This window comes from Crocuta crocuta, unplaced genomic scaffold (assembly GCF_008692635.1).
Source record: "Crocuta crocuta isolate KB4526 unplaced genomic scaffold, BGI_CrCroc_1.0 scaffold77, whole genome shotgun sequence".
Lineage (NCBI taxonomy): Eukaryota > Metazoa > Chordata > Mammalia > Carnivora > Hyaenidae > Crocuta > Crocuta crocuta.
The window spans coordinates 1499831-1514433 of NW_027532172.1; the positions used below are offsets into that span (position 1 = coordinate 1499831).

A 14603-nucleotide genomic window follows, 5' to 3' on the forward strand; every position below is an offset into this window, starting at 1 on the left:
CTCAAACACAGCTCCCTCATCCCTGGGACTCCAGCCTGTGTATCCCGCCCCTACCCCAACCGACAGCCCTCTGGGACCCCAGCCCTCTCCCCCAGGGAGGCGGTGGGGGGGTCTTATGCTCCTCTTTCTCCCAGCTCTTCCGCTGCAAGCAGCTGACCTCTGACCTCTGGCCCAGGGCAACGGAGGCAGCGGGAACAGGATGCCCCCCCCATCTGCCTGTTTCCCCCACAATTTAATCAGCTCTCCTTCTCCCCCCCGCCCGCCCCACCGGACTGTAGGGAAAACATGTGAGTCCTACCCTTGACCAAGCTGTGTGCACAGAGCTGCTGCTGTGCTGTCCTCCAGGAATTNCAGGCCAGCAGGAACTGCCCTCGGGCCATGTCCGCTGGACATCCTGGAGGCCCTTGTCTCTGAGGCTGGGAGGGTCCTGTTTGGCCAGGTGGCCCTGGGGGCCTTGGACAGCCCCTCCGGAGAGTTACGTGGCTCTGGGGTAAATAAAACCCGGCGCGGCCTTTCGTACCTCTCTCTGCACGGGGTTTGTTCTCAGCCCTGGAGAGTGCAAGCCGTCAACCCAACTTACAGATGGGGAAACGGAGGCTCTGGGGCAAAGGGGCATTCCTGAGGGCCTGATTCCTGCGCAGCTCTGGAGACCCACAGGGTGCTTCAGGGAAGGGAGGGTCCCCATGGAGCCTCTTGGGATATGGGGGTGCCTCGCCTGGGCAGGAGCCTCTCCTACCTCGTGCTTTGCTGGGGAAGGCCCTGGAAGGGCTCTATGGCAGGTGGAGCTGAGACTGGGCTTCCTGGGGGTCCTTGGGCTGGACCTGCCCTCCAGGCTCCCACCCCCCGGTCTTCACCCCTTAATCTCCTCCACGGCACCTCCCTCAGCGTGATGAGGGGTCACAGGGGCGAGGGCCCAGCCCTTCTTGTCCTCGGGGCTTACCGTCTCGTGACCAGACAGGGTCTCTTTAGACCCCTGACAGATCCCTCTGCCAGTTCCCACTGCCCATCCCCCACCCTGTCAGGGCGGGGTCTGCATTGTAGTCTGCGGAGCAGGAGGGGCGCCCTTGAGGTGCAGTCTAGGTCACTGCAGGGGTCCCCGGGTTGAGGCAGGACCCGGGGTATGGGGGGGCAGCCAGTCCTAAATTCTGAGCCCCATGATGCTGCTTGAAGCCCCCTCGCCTGCCTCGCTCTGCCCCTGCGGCTCTGTCCCACCCCCCGTCCTGCCTCCCGCATGCCCCCCACTCTCTGGTCCTCGGGAGTCCCGGGTGGTCCTGCAGCGCCCACCGCAGCTCCAGCCAGGCCCAGGACCCCCCCCCCCCCCCNTGTGGGGTGTGGGTCTACCGAGAGAGAGAGGTCAGGGAAACTTGGGGCCCAGATCCCTCAGTGGAATTCAGTCCCAGGTTCCCTTACACTCAGCAAGCAGACTGGCAGCCCAGGAGGAGGGGCCTGGAATGGTACCTGACCCCCCAGGGTGGGGGACAGGGACTCCCTCACCCCAGACCTGCTGAGAAGGTCTCTGTCCTTCCCATCCTCCCTCGGGCTTCTGCGCCCTCCTCCTTTTTAGCCCCTGACGCCAGCCCTGTCTGCCTGGGCCAGCCCTCCCCCCAGCTTCCCCTGTCCTGCCAGCCCCCNCAGCCCCCCCCCCACCCCATGCCCCCTCAGTGGACCTCCAACCTTGAACCTCCTCAGGGCCCGAGGCCCGGGAAGGAGTGGCTCATCAGGGAGGGGCTCCCTGAGCCGAAGGTGCTTTGCAGGCTGGGGGCTGGGCTGGAGCAGAGCCTCGAGCTGGCACCTCTGACCCCCAGCCTGGGCGGACCCCACACGGGACTTATTTGTAGCCCACGTGACCGGGCTCGCAGGGCTGGCTGTGGCCTGTTTCAGTCTGTGACTCCCTCTCTCTCTGACCCTCCNAGGGCCCCCCTCCCCCTCCTCCTGCCATGGGGCCCTGCTGCCTGGGGAAGTTCTTCCTGATGTCTGACCTGAGTCCTCACCTCTACTCCCTGCCGCTTCTGGCGCCCGTGGCCACCCGTGTCTGCATCTGTCTGTGCGTCTGTCTTCGGGAGGGGGTCGCGTGTCCACGTGTGGACACAAGTGGATGTACCCTCACTCGGACCCCTCTGCCCCATAACCAGCACCAGGGAGGGCACGTGTTCTGGGCAGCAGCTTGGGGTGGGGGTGGAAGGGACCCCGGGGGGAGAGTGCGGGTGGCCCTCTGCCCAACGGTACCCTTGGGAGGGTGCTAACCACCCCCTCCCCCTGCACCGGTACCCTGTTGAGCCCTCAGAGTGGCCCACTCCTTGTAGTCAGGGCCCCCACCCAGCCGGGCGGGCCCAGGGCACCAGCGGGTATGATGAAGGCAGAGAGACTGCTGTGGACTGACTGGGCCTTCCCCGGCTCCCCTCAGGTACCACGACAAGCAGGAAGTGACCAGCAACTTCTTGGGAGCCATGTGGCTCATCTCCATCACCTTCCTCTCCATCGGCTATGGCGACATGGTGCCCCACACCTACTGCGGGAAGGGCGTGTGCCTGCTCACCGGCATCATGGTAAGGGTGGGGGCCTTGCACACCTCCTGCTGATGGGGAGCTCACCCCATTGTGAGCTGTAGTGCCATCAGCCTGCCCCTTCCTCTCTGTGTCCTCTGCTTCATCATCCGCCTCCTTTGCAGCTTTGCCGTGACTCCGAACTCTGTGCCCTCGGGCTTCCTAAGGGCAGCTCTTCGCTTCCGCCAGCCGGAAAAATGTAGCGGGGCCAGGTGCCGCGGCCTGCTCTTAGCATGGTGCTTTTCTTGCCTTTTAGTCTCTGCAGCCTGCTTAATTCACGGCCCTTGGGGCAGGGCTAGGGACCTGAGGCTTCTGTGCCTCAGTTTCCCCAGCTGTAACCAGTACCCATTTCCTCTGTTCCCTGTGAAGTTCAAGTCTCTTCCTTTTTATTCATTTACTTATTTTTAATTTATTTTTTAATGTTTACTTTTCTTTTTGAGAGAAACAGAGCACAAACAGGAGGGGCAGAGAGAGGGAGACACAGGATCTGAAAGAGGCTCCAGGTTCTGAGCTGTCAGCAAAGAGTCCAACGCGGGGCTCGAACCCATGAGCCACGAGATCATGACCTGATCCAGAGTCGGATGCGCGGCCCAGGCGCCCCTCATGTCTGTTCCTTTATGTGAAACGTCTAGAACGATGAATGGTGTGGACACCCAGTCAACACCCTCTGGGTTGTACCGTCACGGCTCAGTCGCCCATCCTTGCCTGATGCTTGGGACATCCCAAGCACTCCACTGACCCCCATGCTGTGAAGTTTGTCTCCCGTGGCTCGTTGAGCCCTGGCAGCACCCCAACCCCCCCAAGACCTCTCAAGTCCATCTGTGGATGTGGGCAGCCTTTGACATCTGGCACCTTCTTTCCGTGATTCCATCATCGGTTTCCCTGCTCATCCCCTCCTTCTGGAACCTTCTTTCTCCAAGCTTCCACCCCCTTCACCAATGCTTTTCCGTGTCTTGGGTTACAGATTATTAGATCCCTGAGTGGAAACTCTTCTCCCTAATCCCCAATTAGTAACTTGTTCATATGTGCAAACCAGGGAGCATGAATAGGACCAAAGTAGCCCCAGAGAAGCCGACTTCGTCCCAGGGCCGCTCCTGGGAGTGTATCCCTCCCTTTCTCCGTTCTTGCAAAAACAGGATGCGATCCGCACAAGAGTTTCCTTTTCTCCTGCAGACGGAAAGGGCATCTTGTGGGTCTCTGCCCACCCTGTTTTGCTGCTTGCGGACCGTGGTTGGCTGTCACTCTCTCCCGAGGCCCGCGGCTGTGTCCCCATTTTGTATCCTCTCTAACCTGTTTGGGCATAAGCCGGGGGGTCCTCATCCTCCTCTGGCCCCTACCGGGGGCCCCCTTCTCCGGGCTGCGCGGACACAGCCCCCCTCTTGTGAAACGCCATCATGCCTATTTGCTTATGTTATTTTGCAAGAGAGGAAGGGAAAAAACTAAAGCAGGGGGGCCAGAATCCCATCCTCACTCCCATCAAACGAACTTAACAAACGAACCGAAAAAGGACTTGGGTAAGGCGAGCTCAAACCCGGAAAGCCCACGACAGAATGGAGAAGCCGAGTTCCGTTCTCCGGGACGGGGCTCCTTCTGGAAAAGTGTGGCCCCCTCTGATCCCAGCGTCTTTCACTGGACGTGGTCTCCATGGTATTGTGCGGAACCGCCGGGTGTCCTTTTTCCTTCCTGCATAGTATTCCCCCTGGAGGTTTTTGTTTTGTTTTGTTTTTTAATTCTTATTGGTTTTTTTTTATTTATTTCTAGGAGAGAGAGAGAGAGAGACAGCGTGAGCAGGGGAGGGTCAGAGAGAGAGGGAGAGGGAGACACAGACTCTGAAATAGGCTCCAGGCTCTGANCGTCAGGGCTTTCTCAAAAGGTGACCTTGTGCTCATGTGGCCCAGGCTGGGCATGTGGGGGTCCAGACCTGCCCAGGGCTGTCCGATGGTGTCCCTGGCCCTTGCCCACCCCTCCCCAGCGATGTCTCCTTCCATCCCTAAGAAGAACCGAGCATCCCTGGTCAGGTGGCCCAGGCCGTTCTTCCTTCTTGGAGGCCATGACCTCAGGAAGAAGCAGCTTGCAGGGAAGGATCAGGCGTGGCCTTAGTGCGGGTGGGGAGCACCGTCTGGCCCGCCTCACCTGCTCCCGCCACCTGCCTCGGGCCCTGCTGGGGCTGGTGACACCTCGTGGGTGTTCTAGGCTCCCTGGCCCCTGGTCCGTGGTGGCAGACCCCCTCCCGCCCTCCCGCATCACTTTTTCTGCCCCCTTCCACCCGTGTGCCCTCTCCTCTCTCTCCGGTCCTCACTCCTGCTCGTCTCTCTCTCCTAGGCTGCTCCCCCGCAGACCTGCGGGTCCTCCCTGCCCTCCTTCACTAGCCGGGAGGTCTGCTCAGGGCGTCCTGGGGAACGTGGTTGCATCAGTCACGGAGGCTACCACTCCCCCCCCCTTCCCCCTCCCTCCCGGGACCCCCACTTTGCTCCTTCCTACCTGCAAACGCCCCACCAAAGGCAGCCAGCCCGATTCTCACTCACGCTGCCCGTGACCCCTCCTGTGACCGTAGAAAGACGTGTCGTCTGGGTCTCTGTCCCCAGACCCCAAAGCCTCGAGGGAAATGCTTCCAAATCCTCCCTCCTCCACGGTCACCAGCTCTGAATGTACCTGCGCATCTTGCCCTTTTCTTCTCCCTTTCTTATCTCCAAGCCTCCGTTTCCCCCTCTGCCTAGTGGGGATAAGAGTGGTCGTACCTCCCATGGCTGTCGGGGTCAGATGAGCGCATCAGTGGGACACGCTCCCCAGACATTCAGCTGATGTTAAGTGGGTGCGACTGGGAGTCCGCGAGCTCAGCAGGCAGGGATCTGCCAAATACCGTGGGCTTGGAGGGTAGAGGGGAGGGTGGAATCGGGGCGGTTCCTGGAGGAGGGAGGGTGTCCTGCCTGTGGCCTGGGACCTCCATGGGGCAGGACGGTGATGTGTTCCCCACCCTCCGCGTGCAGGGGGCCGGCTGCACAGCACTTGTGGTGGCCGTGGTGGCCCGGAAACTGGAGCTCACCAAGGCAGAGAAACACGTGCACAACTTCATGATGGACACTCAGCTCACCAAGCGGGTAAAGACCTCTGTCTCAGCCACCTCCTCTCCCGGTCACAAGGGCAGACCCCCCCGGCCAGGCCCGTGCATGTGCCCACCGCTCACTGCCCTGCCCTGTGCTCTGCTGCCCATGCCAACATTCCAGAACCATCCACAGAGACATGGCAGCGGCCTCAGGAGTCCCCCTGTGTGCCTCGTCATAGCCCCACCCTGGGCCACACAGCAAGAGGCACATGTTTGGGGGCCGGGCAGCCAGGTACACTCTATACGCTGCCTGACCTTGGCAGGTCGACTGCCCCGTGCCTCAGTTTCCCCATGTATAAAGTGGGAGAGATAGCAGCGCGTGTAGATTTGCTGATGTAACACTTGCGAGGTGTATACAAAGGGTCCGGCCCGCGCTGAATGATCGAAATGAAGTGCACACACACATACCTACACACACACAGAGCCGCAGATGAGGACGCATCAACATGGCCTTGCCTTACAGTCCCCGGATCCCAGAGGGGCATTTCCAGGAGTCTCTAAGAGTTTCTGGAGGTTTCCGGAAGTTTCCAGGGCCTTCCACGGTTTTGTGCCTACCTTAAGGAATTGCTCTTTTTCTGGCTCCAGGTAAAAAATGCCGCTGCTAACGTTCTCAGGGAGACGTGGCTCATCTACAAACACACGAGGCTGGTGAAGAAGCCAGACCACGCCCGGGTTCGGAAACACCAGCGTAAGTTCCTCCAAGCCATCCATCAGTAAGTCCAGCACCTTTCCCGCTCACGTTTCTGTGTCCACCCGGTGCGGAGGCAGCTGTGGTCCCCGGGAGGAGGCTACAGGCCGGGCCAGACAGCTCCGCATGGCCTCGTCATGGCCCCTTCCAATCCGGGTGGTCAGTGGTTGGGGCTTGCAGCATCATGCTGGGTGGGATGGTCAGAAGGAGGCAGGTGACGGGCCCGGCACTTGTCCAGGGCAGTCACCTTTGATAAGTCATGCAGCCCATCCCAAACAAATGGCCAGAAGCATATTTTATTCTCCAGAATAGCCAACGCTATTTTACCTGTTAGATATTAAGCAATTTCCCTTTTTCGCTTTGGCTGCCAGGAAGCTCAGAATTAAATGTGTGTCCTGATCCACGTGATCATGTAGGGTAACTAGAAATTATGTGAGTCCCTCCTGAGAATATATTTAGTCAAGTGGTTCGCATCCTTGGCTGCTCACTGGAATCACCCACGGGGCTTTAAAAACCCCACAGGGAGCACCCAACACGGCAGAGGCTGGGATGCGCCGGGGGCTTAAGTTTAAGTTCCTCAGGTGAGCCAGTGTGCAGCTAGAGTTGGCAAACTTTTTCTACAAAGGGCCAGAGAGTAAATATTTATATTTCAGGCTTTGTGGACCAGGCAGTCTGTCTCAACTACTCTACTCTGCCATTGTATCAGGCACGCAGTGAAGAGGAGCGGGTGGGCTATGTTCTACGAAAATTTTGTTTTCCCAAAACAGACATCTGGCCAAATTTGGGCTGGGTCAGGCTGTAACATGCCAGTCACTGTCCATGAGAAACATCACGTAAACCACTGTATAATTTTAAGTTTTAAATTTCCTAGTAGCCACGTTAAAAAAAAAAAAAAGTAAAATGGGGATCTGAGTGGCTCAGTTGGTTAAGTGTCTGACTCTTGATCCAGGTCTTGATCTTGGGGTGGTGAGTTCGGGCCCTCTGTTGGGCTCCATGCTAGGGGTGAAGTCTACTTAAAAAATAATGACAATAAAATTAAATTAAAATTTAAAATCGTAATGAAAACAAGTGAAATAAATAATATATTCATGTAATATGTGCAAAATATTATTTTAACATGATTAATTTTAAAAATGAGATATTTTAGAACATTTTTTGTGCTAAGTCTTCAGAATCTATTGTGTTTTTTACATTTATTCACAATCCATTTTTATTTAGACCAGCCACCTTTCAAATGCTTGGTAGCCACATAGAGGATGTAGGAGACAACACCCAGTCTAGAATTTTAAACAGCTCCAAATGCCGGGAATGAGGCACTCAAATATAAATTACAATGGAGTCCTGTAGTACCTGACTTAAATAGTAAAATCATATTTAGGCATTTCTCAGAATAAGCCTGTGGATTCTCATCTCTCACAGTGTGTGAAACCCTATTCACAATTGGGCTCCCTTAAGAAAATCAGCTGACTCCCTGCCCCAAGAGCTCCCAGGCCAGACTCAGGGGCCAATGAGTCACAAAGCGAAGTAAATAGTGTTAGAGTCTGAACTAGTATAGCAGGAAGACAGCTGAGTCAGCTGTCTGTGGGGAAAGAGACAAGAGGCAGCATGGAGAACCCTGGTGTGAGTGGTAGAGTAGGGAGCTTGGGTGGGAGCAGAGCGTAGGGCGTGGTTGAAGCAGCCCAGCCTCTGGGATGTCAGAAGGTAAAGGACTATGACCATGAGGAGACCAGGCCATAGGAGAGGAAGCTCAGCCAGCTGGACTTCAACTTTTCAATCCTGTCTAATAATCTTTGCCTCTTAAAAAAAAACAAAAACAAAAAAAAAACCAGCTTTGTTAAGCTATAAATTGACCACAGTCAATGGCTCCTATTTTAAATGTACGGTTTGATCAATGTTACCACGTGTACTCATCCCCGTAACAATTTGTACAATCAAGATAAAAACAGATCTGTTGNCTCTGACCCTCCCCTGCTCACGCTGTCTCTCTCTCTCTCCTAGAAATAAATAAAAAAAAAATATTAAAAAAAACAAAAAACAAAAAAAAAACAAAAAAAAACAGATCTGTTGCCCCTAGAGTTTCCTGGGGCTCCTTACTGTCTTTGTCTTTTAGCGAGAGAGTTTAGTACATTTACATTTATTGTGTTTACTGTTATACCTGGATGGCTTTCAAATGATAGCAGTGCCTACTTCCCAAGACTGCAGGGAGATCTAGATGGGAGGATGGCACAGAACGAGCACTGGTAACACACGGTGCCCCTGCTTCTGCTTCCACCCTCCTCCAGAAAGCAGGGAGAGGAGCTGGTACCACACTCACTCAGCCTCGCTGTGTCCAGGTCTCAGTCCTGCCTTCTCACAGGACCCCGAGGCCCTTGAGGACAGAGACCCCTCCCTGTTGGCCCTCCCACAGGTATTCACTGACCCCTACGCCCCAGTCTGGTTTCTGCCACCTAACTGTGGGGCCTTGCCAAGTGACTGTGCTATTCTAAGCTTCGTTTTCATATCTGTAGAGTGGAGACAATGGTATTAATGTGCCTCTTCTCCAGGGATGAGGTGTGGATGGAGCACAATTGGGGATTCACCCAGGCCTACCTGACATACAGTATTTTCTAGACATGAGAACCAGCAATGATGTCATTACCACACTCAATGTGTTCATTTGGTTACTGTATAAGCATTTCCTATGCCAGCTGGTGTACCGGGCATGGGGGACACAGACATGGCCCTGTCCTGGACTTTGCCCCAAGGGATGTTCCAGAAGGTTGTTGGAGGGAAGCAGGAGGGTGGGAATTTAGGAAAGCCAGGTCTATGGAAAAGACACCTGCTCTGTGAGTTACCTGTTTCCCTTTGTTCTGGGGCAGGACTGTCTCACTCATCTTTATTTATAATTTAAAAAATTGAGTGTGGGGGCGCGCCTGGGTGGTTCAGTCAGTTAAACGTCCTACTTTTGCTGAGGTCATGATCTCACAGTTTGTGAGTTCGAGCCCCGCATCAGGCTCTGTGCTAACAGTGTGGAGCCTGGAACCTGCTTTGAGTTCTGTGTCTCCCTTTCTTTCTCTCTGCCTCTCCCCCACCCCTGCTCACACTCTGTGTGTGTGCCTCTCTCTTTCTCTCAAAAATAGATAAATATTATTAATGTTTATATTTGAGGGGTTGGGGCTGAGGGAGAGGGAGACCAAGAATCTGAAATGACTCCATGCTGATGGCAGAGAGCCCAATGTGGGGCTGGAACCCATGAACTGTGAGATCATAACCTGAGTCAAAGTCAAATGCTTAACTGATTGAGCCACCCAGGCACCTCTTAAATTAAAAAAAATATAATAATAATGTTTATTTCTGAGAGAGAGAGAGCAGGGAGGGGCAGAGAGAGAGGGAGACAGAAAATCCCAAGGAGGCTCCGCGCGATCAGTGCACAGCCTGACGTGGGGCTCAAACTCACAAACCGTGACATCATGACCTGAGCTGTAATCAAGAGTCAGGCACTTAACCAGATGCGCCACCCGGGGGCCCCTATTTTTTATTTTTTTTCATGATTTCATTTTTAAGTAATCTCTATCACCAACACGGGGCTTGAACTCACAACCCTGAGGTCAAGAGTCGTATACTCCACTGGCCAAGGCAGCCAGGTGCCCCTCACTCATCTTTAGGTCCCCCTAAACCTACCCCCTTCCCGGTCAAAAAATAAAAACAAAAAAGTGGCCCTGTAAAGCTGATAAAATCAAACAAGTTTGAACGAGGGCCTGAAGGGTGGATGGAATTTGGTTAGGAAGCCAAAAGGGGGGCTTGCACCCCTAAGATTGCCCACAGCCTGGGCCACGGTGGGGCGGTGGGAATGAGCCTGGCGCCAGGGAGACCCAAGGTCTGACACGCAGCACGCGGGAGCCATGCCATGTTCTTGAGCAGGGGAGTCTCCATGACACGAACACTGTAGGAGCAGCCAGTGAAAAAGGCAGAAATGCTCTCTGGACAGCTTGAGGAACATAGCATGCATTTACTAGGAGTGCTGTAACCAAGTACCACAAACAGGGTGATTTAAAGCAACAGAATTTATGATCTCACTGCTCCAGAGGCCGGAAGTCCAAAATCAAGCTGGCAGGGCCGTTTGCCCGCTGAAGGCGCTAGGGGAAGGTCCGTCCCAGGTCTCCTTCCTAGCTTCTGTCAGCCTCGGGTGGCCCTTGGCTTCTAGAAAGATCGCTCCAGTCCTCCATCTTCACACGGCCATCCCCCCGTGTCTTCACATCGCCCTCCCTCCGTGCATGTCTGTGTCCAAATCTCCCCCTTAGAAGGACGCCAGTCACACTGCATGAGGGCCCACCCCCAGAGCTCATCTTAACCTGGTTAAATCTATGAAGACTCTGTTTCCAAATAAGGGCCTATTCTGGGGTGCCGGGGGGTAGGTCTTCAATATATCTTTTTTGGGGGGAACACTGATCAGTGCCTGACAAGGAGGTTCCAAAGAAGCCAAGACTTGACTTCCCCAGGGAAGGCATTCCAGAGCTCTGCCAGATTCTCTTCCCTNTTCCCCAGACGGAGAGCTGGGTCCTGTTAGGGGTGCTGGAAGTGCCCAGCATAGGTGGGCGCTGAGGGGCCTCCCCGGGTGGGCGCGCAGGGATTGAGTTTGGACCGGTGAGGAGGGGTCCTGCCTGGAGCAGTTTCCTTGGGCTGGTTTAACTCCAGTAAGAGGTGGAGACAAGGGGGGGTCAAGGACACACACTGGCCAACTCCCCACCCCACCCCCACCCACGCGCAGCTGTCAGGAGGCCAAGGCACGGAGGCAGAGCGGCAGGTATGGGTTCAAATCCTGCCGCAGTGCCGGCCCTGCCTCTCTGAGCCCCGTTATTCCCCGTGGGAAACAAGGGGACTGAATGCCGTGGACTGAATGCTGCCTTGGGGCACAGCCTGGGGTCCAGAGGGACCACAAGGCTGAGAGCAGCTGCATTTGCCGGGTGGGCGCTGCTGGAGGGAGGGGAAGAGAGCAGATGCTTCCCCTGGGGGCTGGCACTGCAGCTCCTCAGCCACCCAGGACCCCCGGTCTGGTCCCGGGGTCGCACATGGGGGAGGCGGGCGGGGCTGGCGCGTGGCACCCAGCTGCACGGAGATTAAAATTGCCTTGTGATTTCTCTCTGCTCTGCCGGGGCCTGCCAGAGCTCAGAAGTAAGTCTCTTTCTGGGGTCTGGGGGTGCGTGGTGGTCTCGGGGCAGGGCCCACACCCAGGGCCGCCGCTGGAGCGCTGCCCGGTGGCCCTGGGAGGCGGCCAGGGCTTGTATCCACCTTGTCACCTGGGCCTGGGAGTCCACGTTCCTGGGACCTCCTGGATCGGGCCGCATGGACAACGGCCGGGAGGTGGACGCTGTTGGGGGTGGCTGAGCCACCTGGCAGGCCCTGCTACCCCAATATGTGTTGGGAGGGAATGTGCTGCATGGGGCCTCACCCTACCTCCCACCTTCTGCATGTCCCACAAGGCGATCCCAGGTCGGGGGAGGGGGGGCATGCTCAAAGGGCCCCACTCCCCTGCAGCCTCCACCCAACCCTGTGTCCCCACCCCTCTGTGTGTCTCCCAGGCTCCGGAGTGTGAAGATTGAGCAGGGGAAGCTGAATGACCAGGCCAACACTCTCGCCGACCTGGCCAAGGTGAGAGCCAGGCGGGGCTGGGAGGGGTCTCCCCGGGCCAGAAGGGGGTGGTCAGCCCCCCCCTCCCAAGGAGGAGAGGGGACATTCAATAAAGAGCAGAGCCACCTCCTGCCCGGGGAGGAACAGTGTGGGTGCTGGTAGTGTGGACGGGGACACAGGCCAGGTCTGCAAGCCTCCAGAGGTTCCGACTGTCAGAGAGAAGCTAGGACTCCACATCGGCACGTAAACTCCTTTTTAACATTGGCAGCTATTTTGCTTTTAAACTGTATCTAGGAAAATAGCTTTAAAGGAATATCTTTTTTATTTTATTTTTATTTTTTTTAGTGTTTATTTATTTTTGAGAGACAGAGCAGGAGAAGGGGAGGTGCAGAGAGAAAGGAAAACACAGAATCCAAAAGCAGGCTGCAGGCTCTGAGCCATTAGCACAGGGGCCAGCACGGGGCTCAAACCCATGGACCATGATCATGACCCAAGGCAAAGTGGGACGCTTAACCGACTGAGCCACCCAGGCGCCCCTTTAAGAGGGGGCCAAATTGGTGAAGTGGTCCTTTTTGTTTGAGGCATAGGGACATCCCAGCTCCAAAATTCAAAAGAAAAACAACATTCTTTTGCTACGGATAGAAATTCAAATTCTAGCATCAGCAGAGAGCTTCTTTGCACAGCAGTGAAACATCTTTCAGGAAATTAGGGTTGGTTGTAGGAGCCCTGTAAGATCAGTTTATTGTATACACAAGTCTATTTGTTGGTCGGGTTATCAAGTCCTGCACCTAGAATACTCCTCACGCTGTTCTGAACCCCCTTCCGAAGCCCCTTCATGAGTAGTTACCGTGAGAACTTTGCTCCCTCCCCGAGTCAGTTTCATTAGTCTGAGGTCAATTTAATATTATCTTCAGAAGATGTTACATCCCATCCCACTTCTTTTATACCCGGAGCATTTCAGACTCACTCTCTTCATCACTATCAAGAGAATGTGATATAATGTTAACCTACATAAATTTAATTTGGAAAGAAACATCATAGAGGGAAAAACAGATTCTAGAACCCTGCAGAAATCATTCTGTTGGTAGTAGAAAGAACATAGTCCCCAAAGCATATGGGAATCCTTGCCGAACTAATCTGATGTCATGTGAGATAGCAGCTAAAAATACATAAGAAATGCCTTTGAAACACTAGATATTATAATTTGGATTATCCCTGTCACCCACTTCCTTCCGTTAGTACAGATGACGGAAATTTGAATTTTTCAAAGTTATTTAAACCTCACAATCACAGTCATATACTCTCGGAGTACATTTAACAAAGCCTTCTTTGAAGGAAGGCTTTAATTGGATTGGGTTATATGGCTTCCTGAGTTTTTTAATTTAACAAGGTTAAGATGTTTTTCGGCATTAAACTTTAATGCACGCTTGCCCAAGGTTGCCGATTTAATTTGTGTGTCTCTGATACAAGTAAAATGTACAGTCCAAGTTATAAACGATTTAAACCTCAGAGGCCAGAAAAAAATCATCAGAGGACTGGATGCGTCCAGATGTTATCCTCTGGCCCTGAGGATTGTGGCTCCCTGAGGCGGGCTGAGGGGAGGGTCAGCGACCCTAAGCTGGTCCCCAGAGTCTGTGTTTACCCCCACCCCCCACCCCCCACCCCGGAGTCTGAGGCTAGTGGGCCAGGAACAGAGGAAAGGGTGGGGGGAACCATCGAAACTAAGGCACGGAGGTTGGAAGGGAGAGGCTAGGCAGGAATGCAGCGACATGCTGTGGTAGGTGTCTCATCCTGTCCCCCTTCCACGGAGCAAGGGACCGGGGGCCATTTCTCCACCCCGGCATCCATTCTCCCATCCCAGGGTGTGGGGTGGTGCCTGCGGGTGGGCTCAGCACCTAGCACCTAGCGGTTAGAGACGAGGAACGCGGTTCTATCGCCACCTGGTGGCAGCATTGGTACTGCACCCGGGTCTGTCTGCGTGGCCAGCCTCCCGCCGCCCCCGCCAGGGCCCCCGGGGACAGGGGCAGAACCGGCTCTGCTTGCTGGATTGTGGGGAGCAGCCGAGTTGGCGGGGACACCCCATCGCCTGCTGCAACAGTCATTGTGGGCGTTCTACTCCCTGGTGTGTGACCGGGTGGGATCCTTGGAGCGGCCCCTTCCCGGTGTAGTGTGGGGTGCAGGGAGGCAGTTCACAGCTCAGCCTCCTCCCTCTCAGCCGGGCCGGTGGCCAGTTCACCCCCTCAGGGCAGCTCTGGCCACTTCCGGCCTGGGACCTCCCTCCACTTCCCCCCGGCCTGCCGGCCCCCAGCCTGGCATCCAAGAGCCATCTCTCCTCTTGTCTCTTCTCCCGGTTCCTGGGGCCCAGCAAGAAACCCGTGGCTCTGGGATGTCCTCACAGGTGTCCCTCACTTGGGTCCCCCTTCCTGGCCCCCCACCCAACTGGGGCTGGTCAACCATCTGTGTCTGGCCCTCCATCTCTCTCACTTGGCCTCTCCTCTCTCTCCCACTGTGTCTCCGGCAGACCCAGAACGTCATGTACGACCTCATGTCCGAGCTGCACGCCCAGCATGAGGAGCTTGAGGCCCGCCTGGCCGCCCTGGAAAGCCGCCTGGACGCGCTGGGCACCTCCCTGCAGGCCCTGCCCGGCCTCAGCGCCCACGCC

General features: G+C 55.5%; 1 protein-coding gene across 1 annotated transcript in view; it reads left to right on the top strand.

The window, feature by feature from the left end:
* Window positions 1-14603, top strand: part of KCNN1 (potassium calcium-activated channel subfamily N member 1) — a 24382-nt gene that overhangs the window by 9204 nt on the left and 575 nt on the right. The window contains exons 5-9 of the mRNA XM_077777068.1: window positions 2405-2546; window positions 5531-5641; window positions 6232-6359; window positions 11893-11962; window positions 14463-14602. Coding sequence (XP_077633194.1) covers window positions 2405-2546; window positions 5531-5641; window positions 6232-6359; window positions 11893-11962; window positions 14463-14602 — 591 coding nt within the window. The remainder of the gene's footprint in view (window positions 1-2404; window positions 2547-5530; window positions 5642-6231; window positions 6360-11892; window positions 11963-14462; window position 14603) is intronic.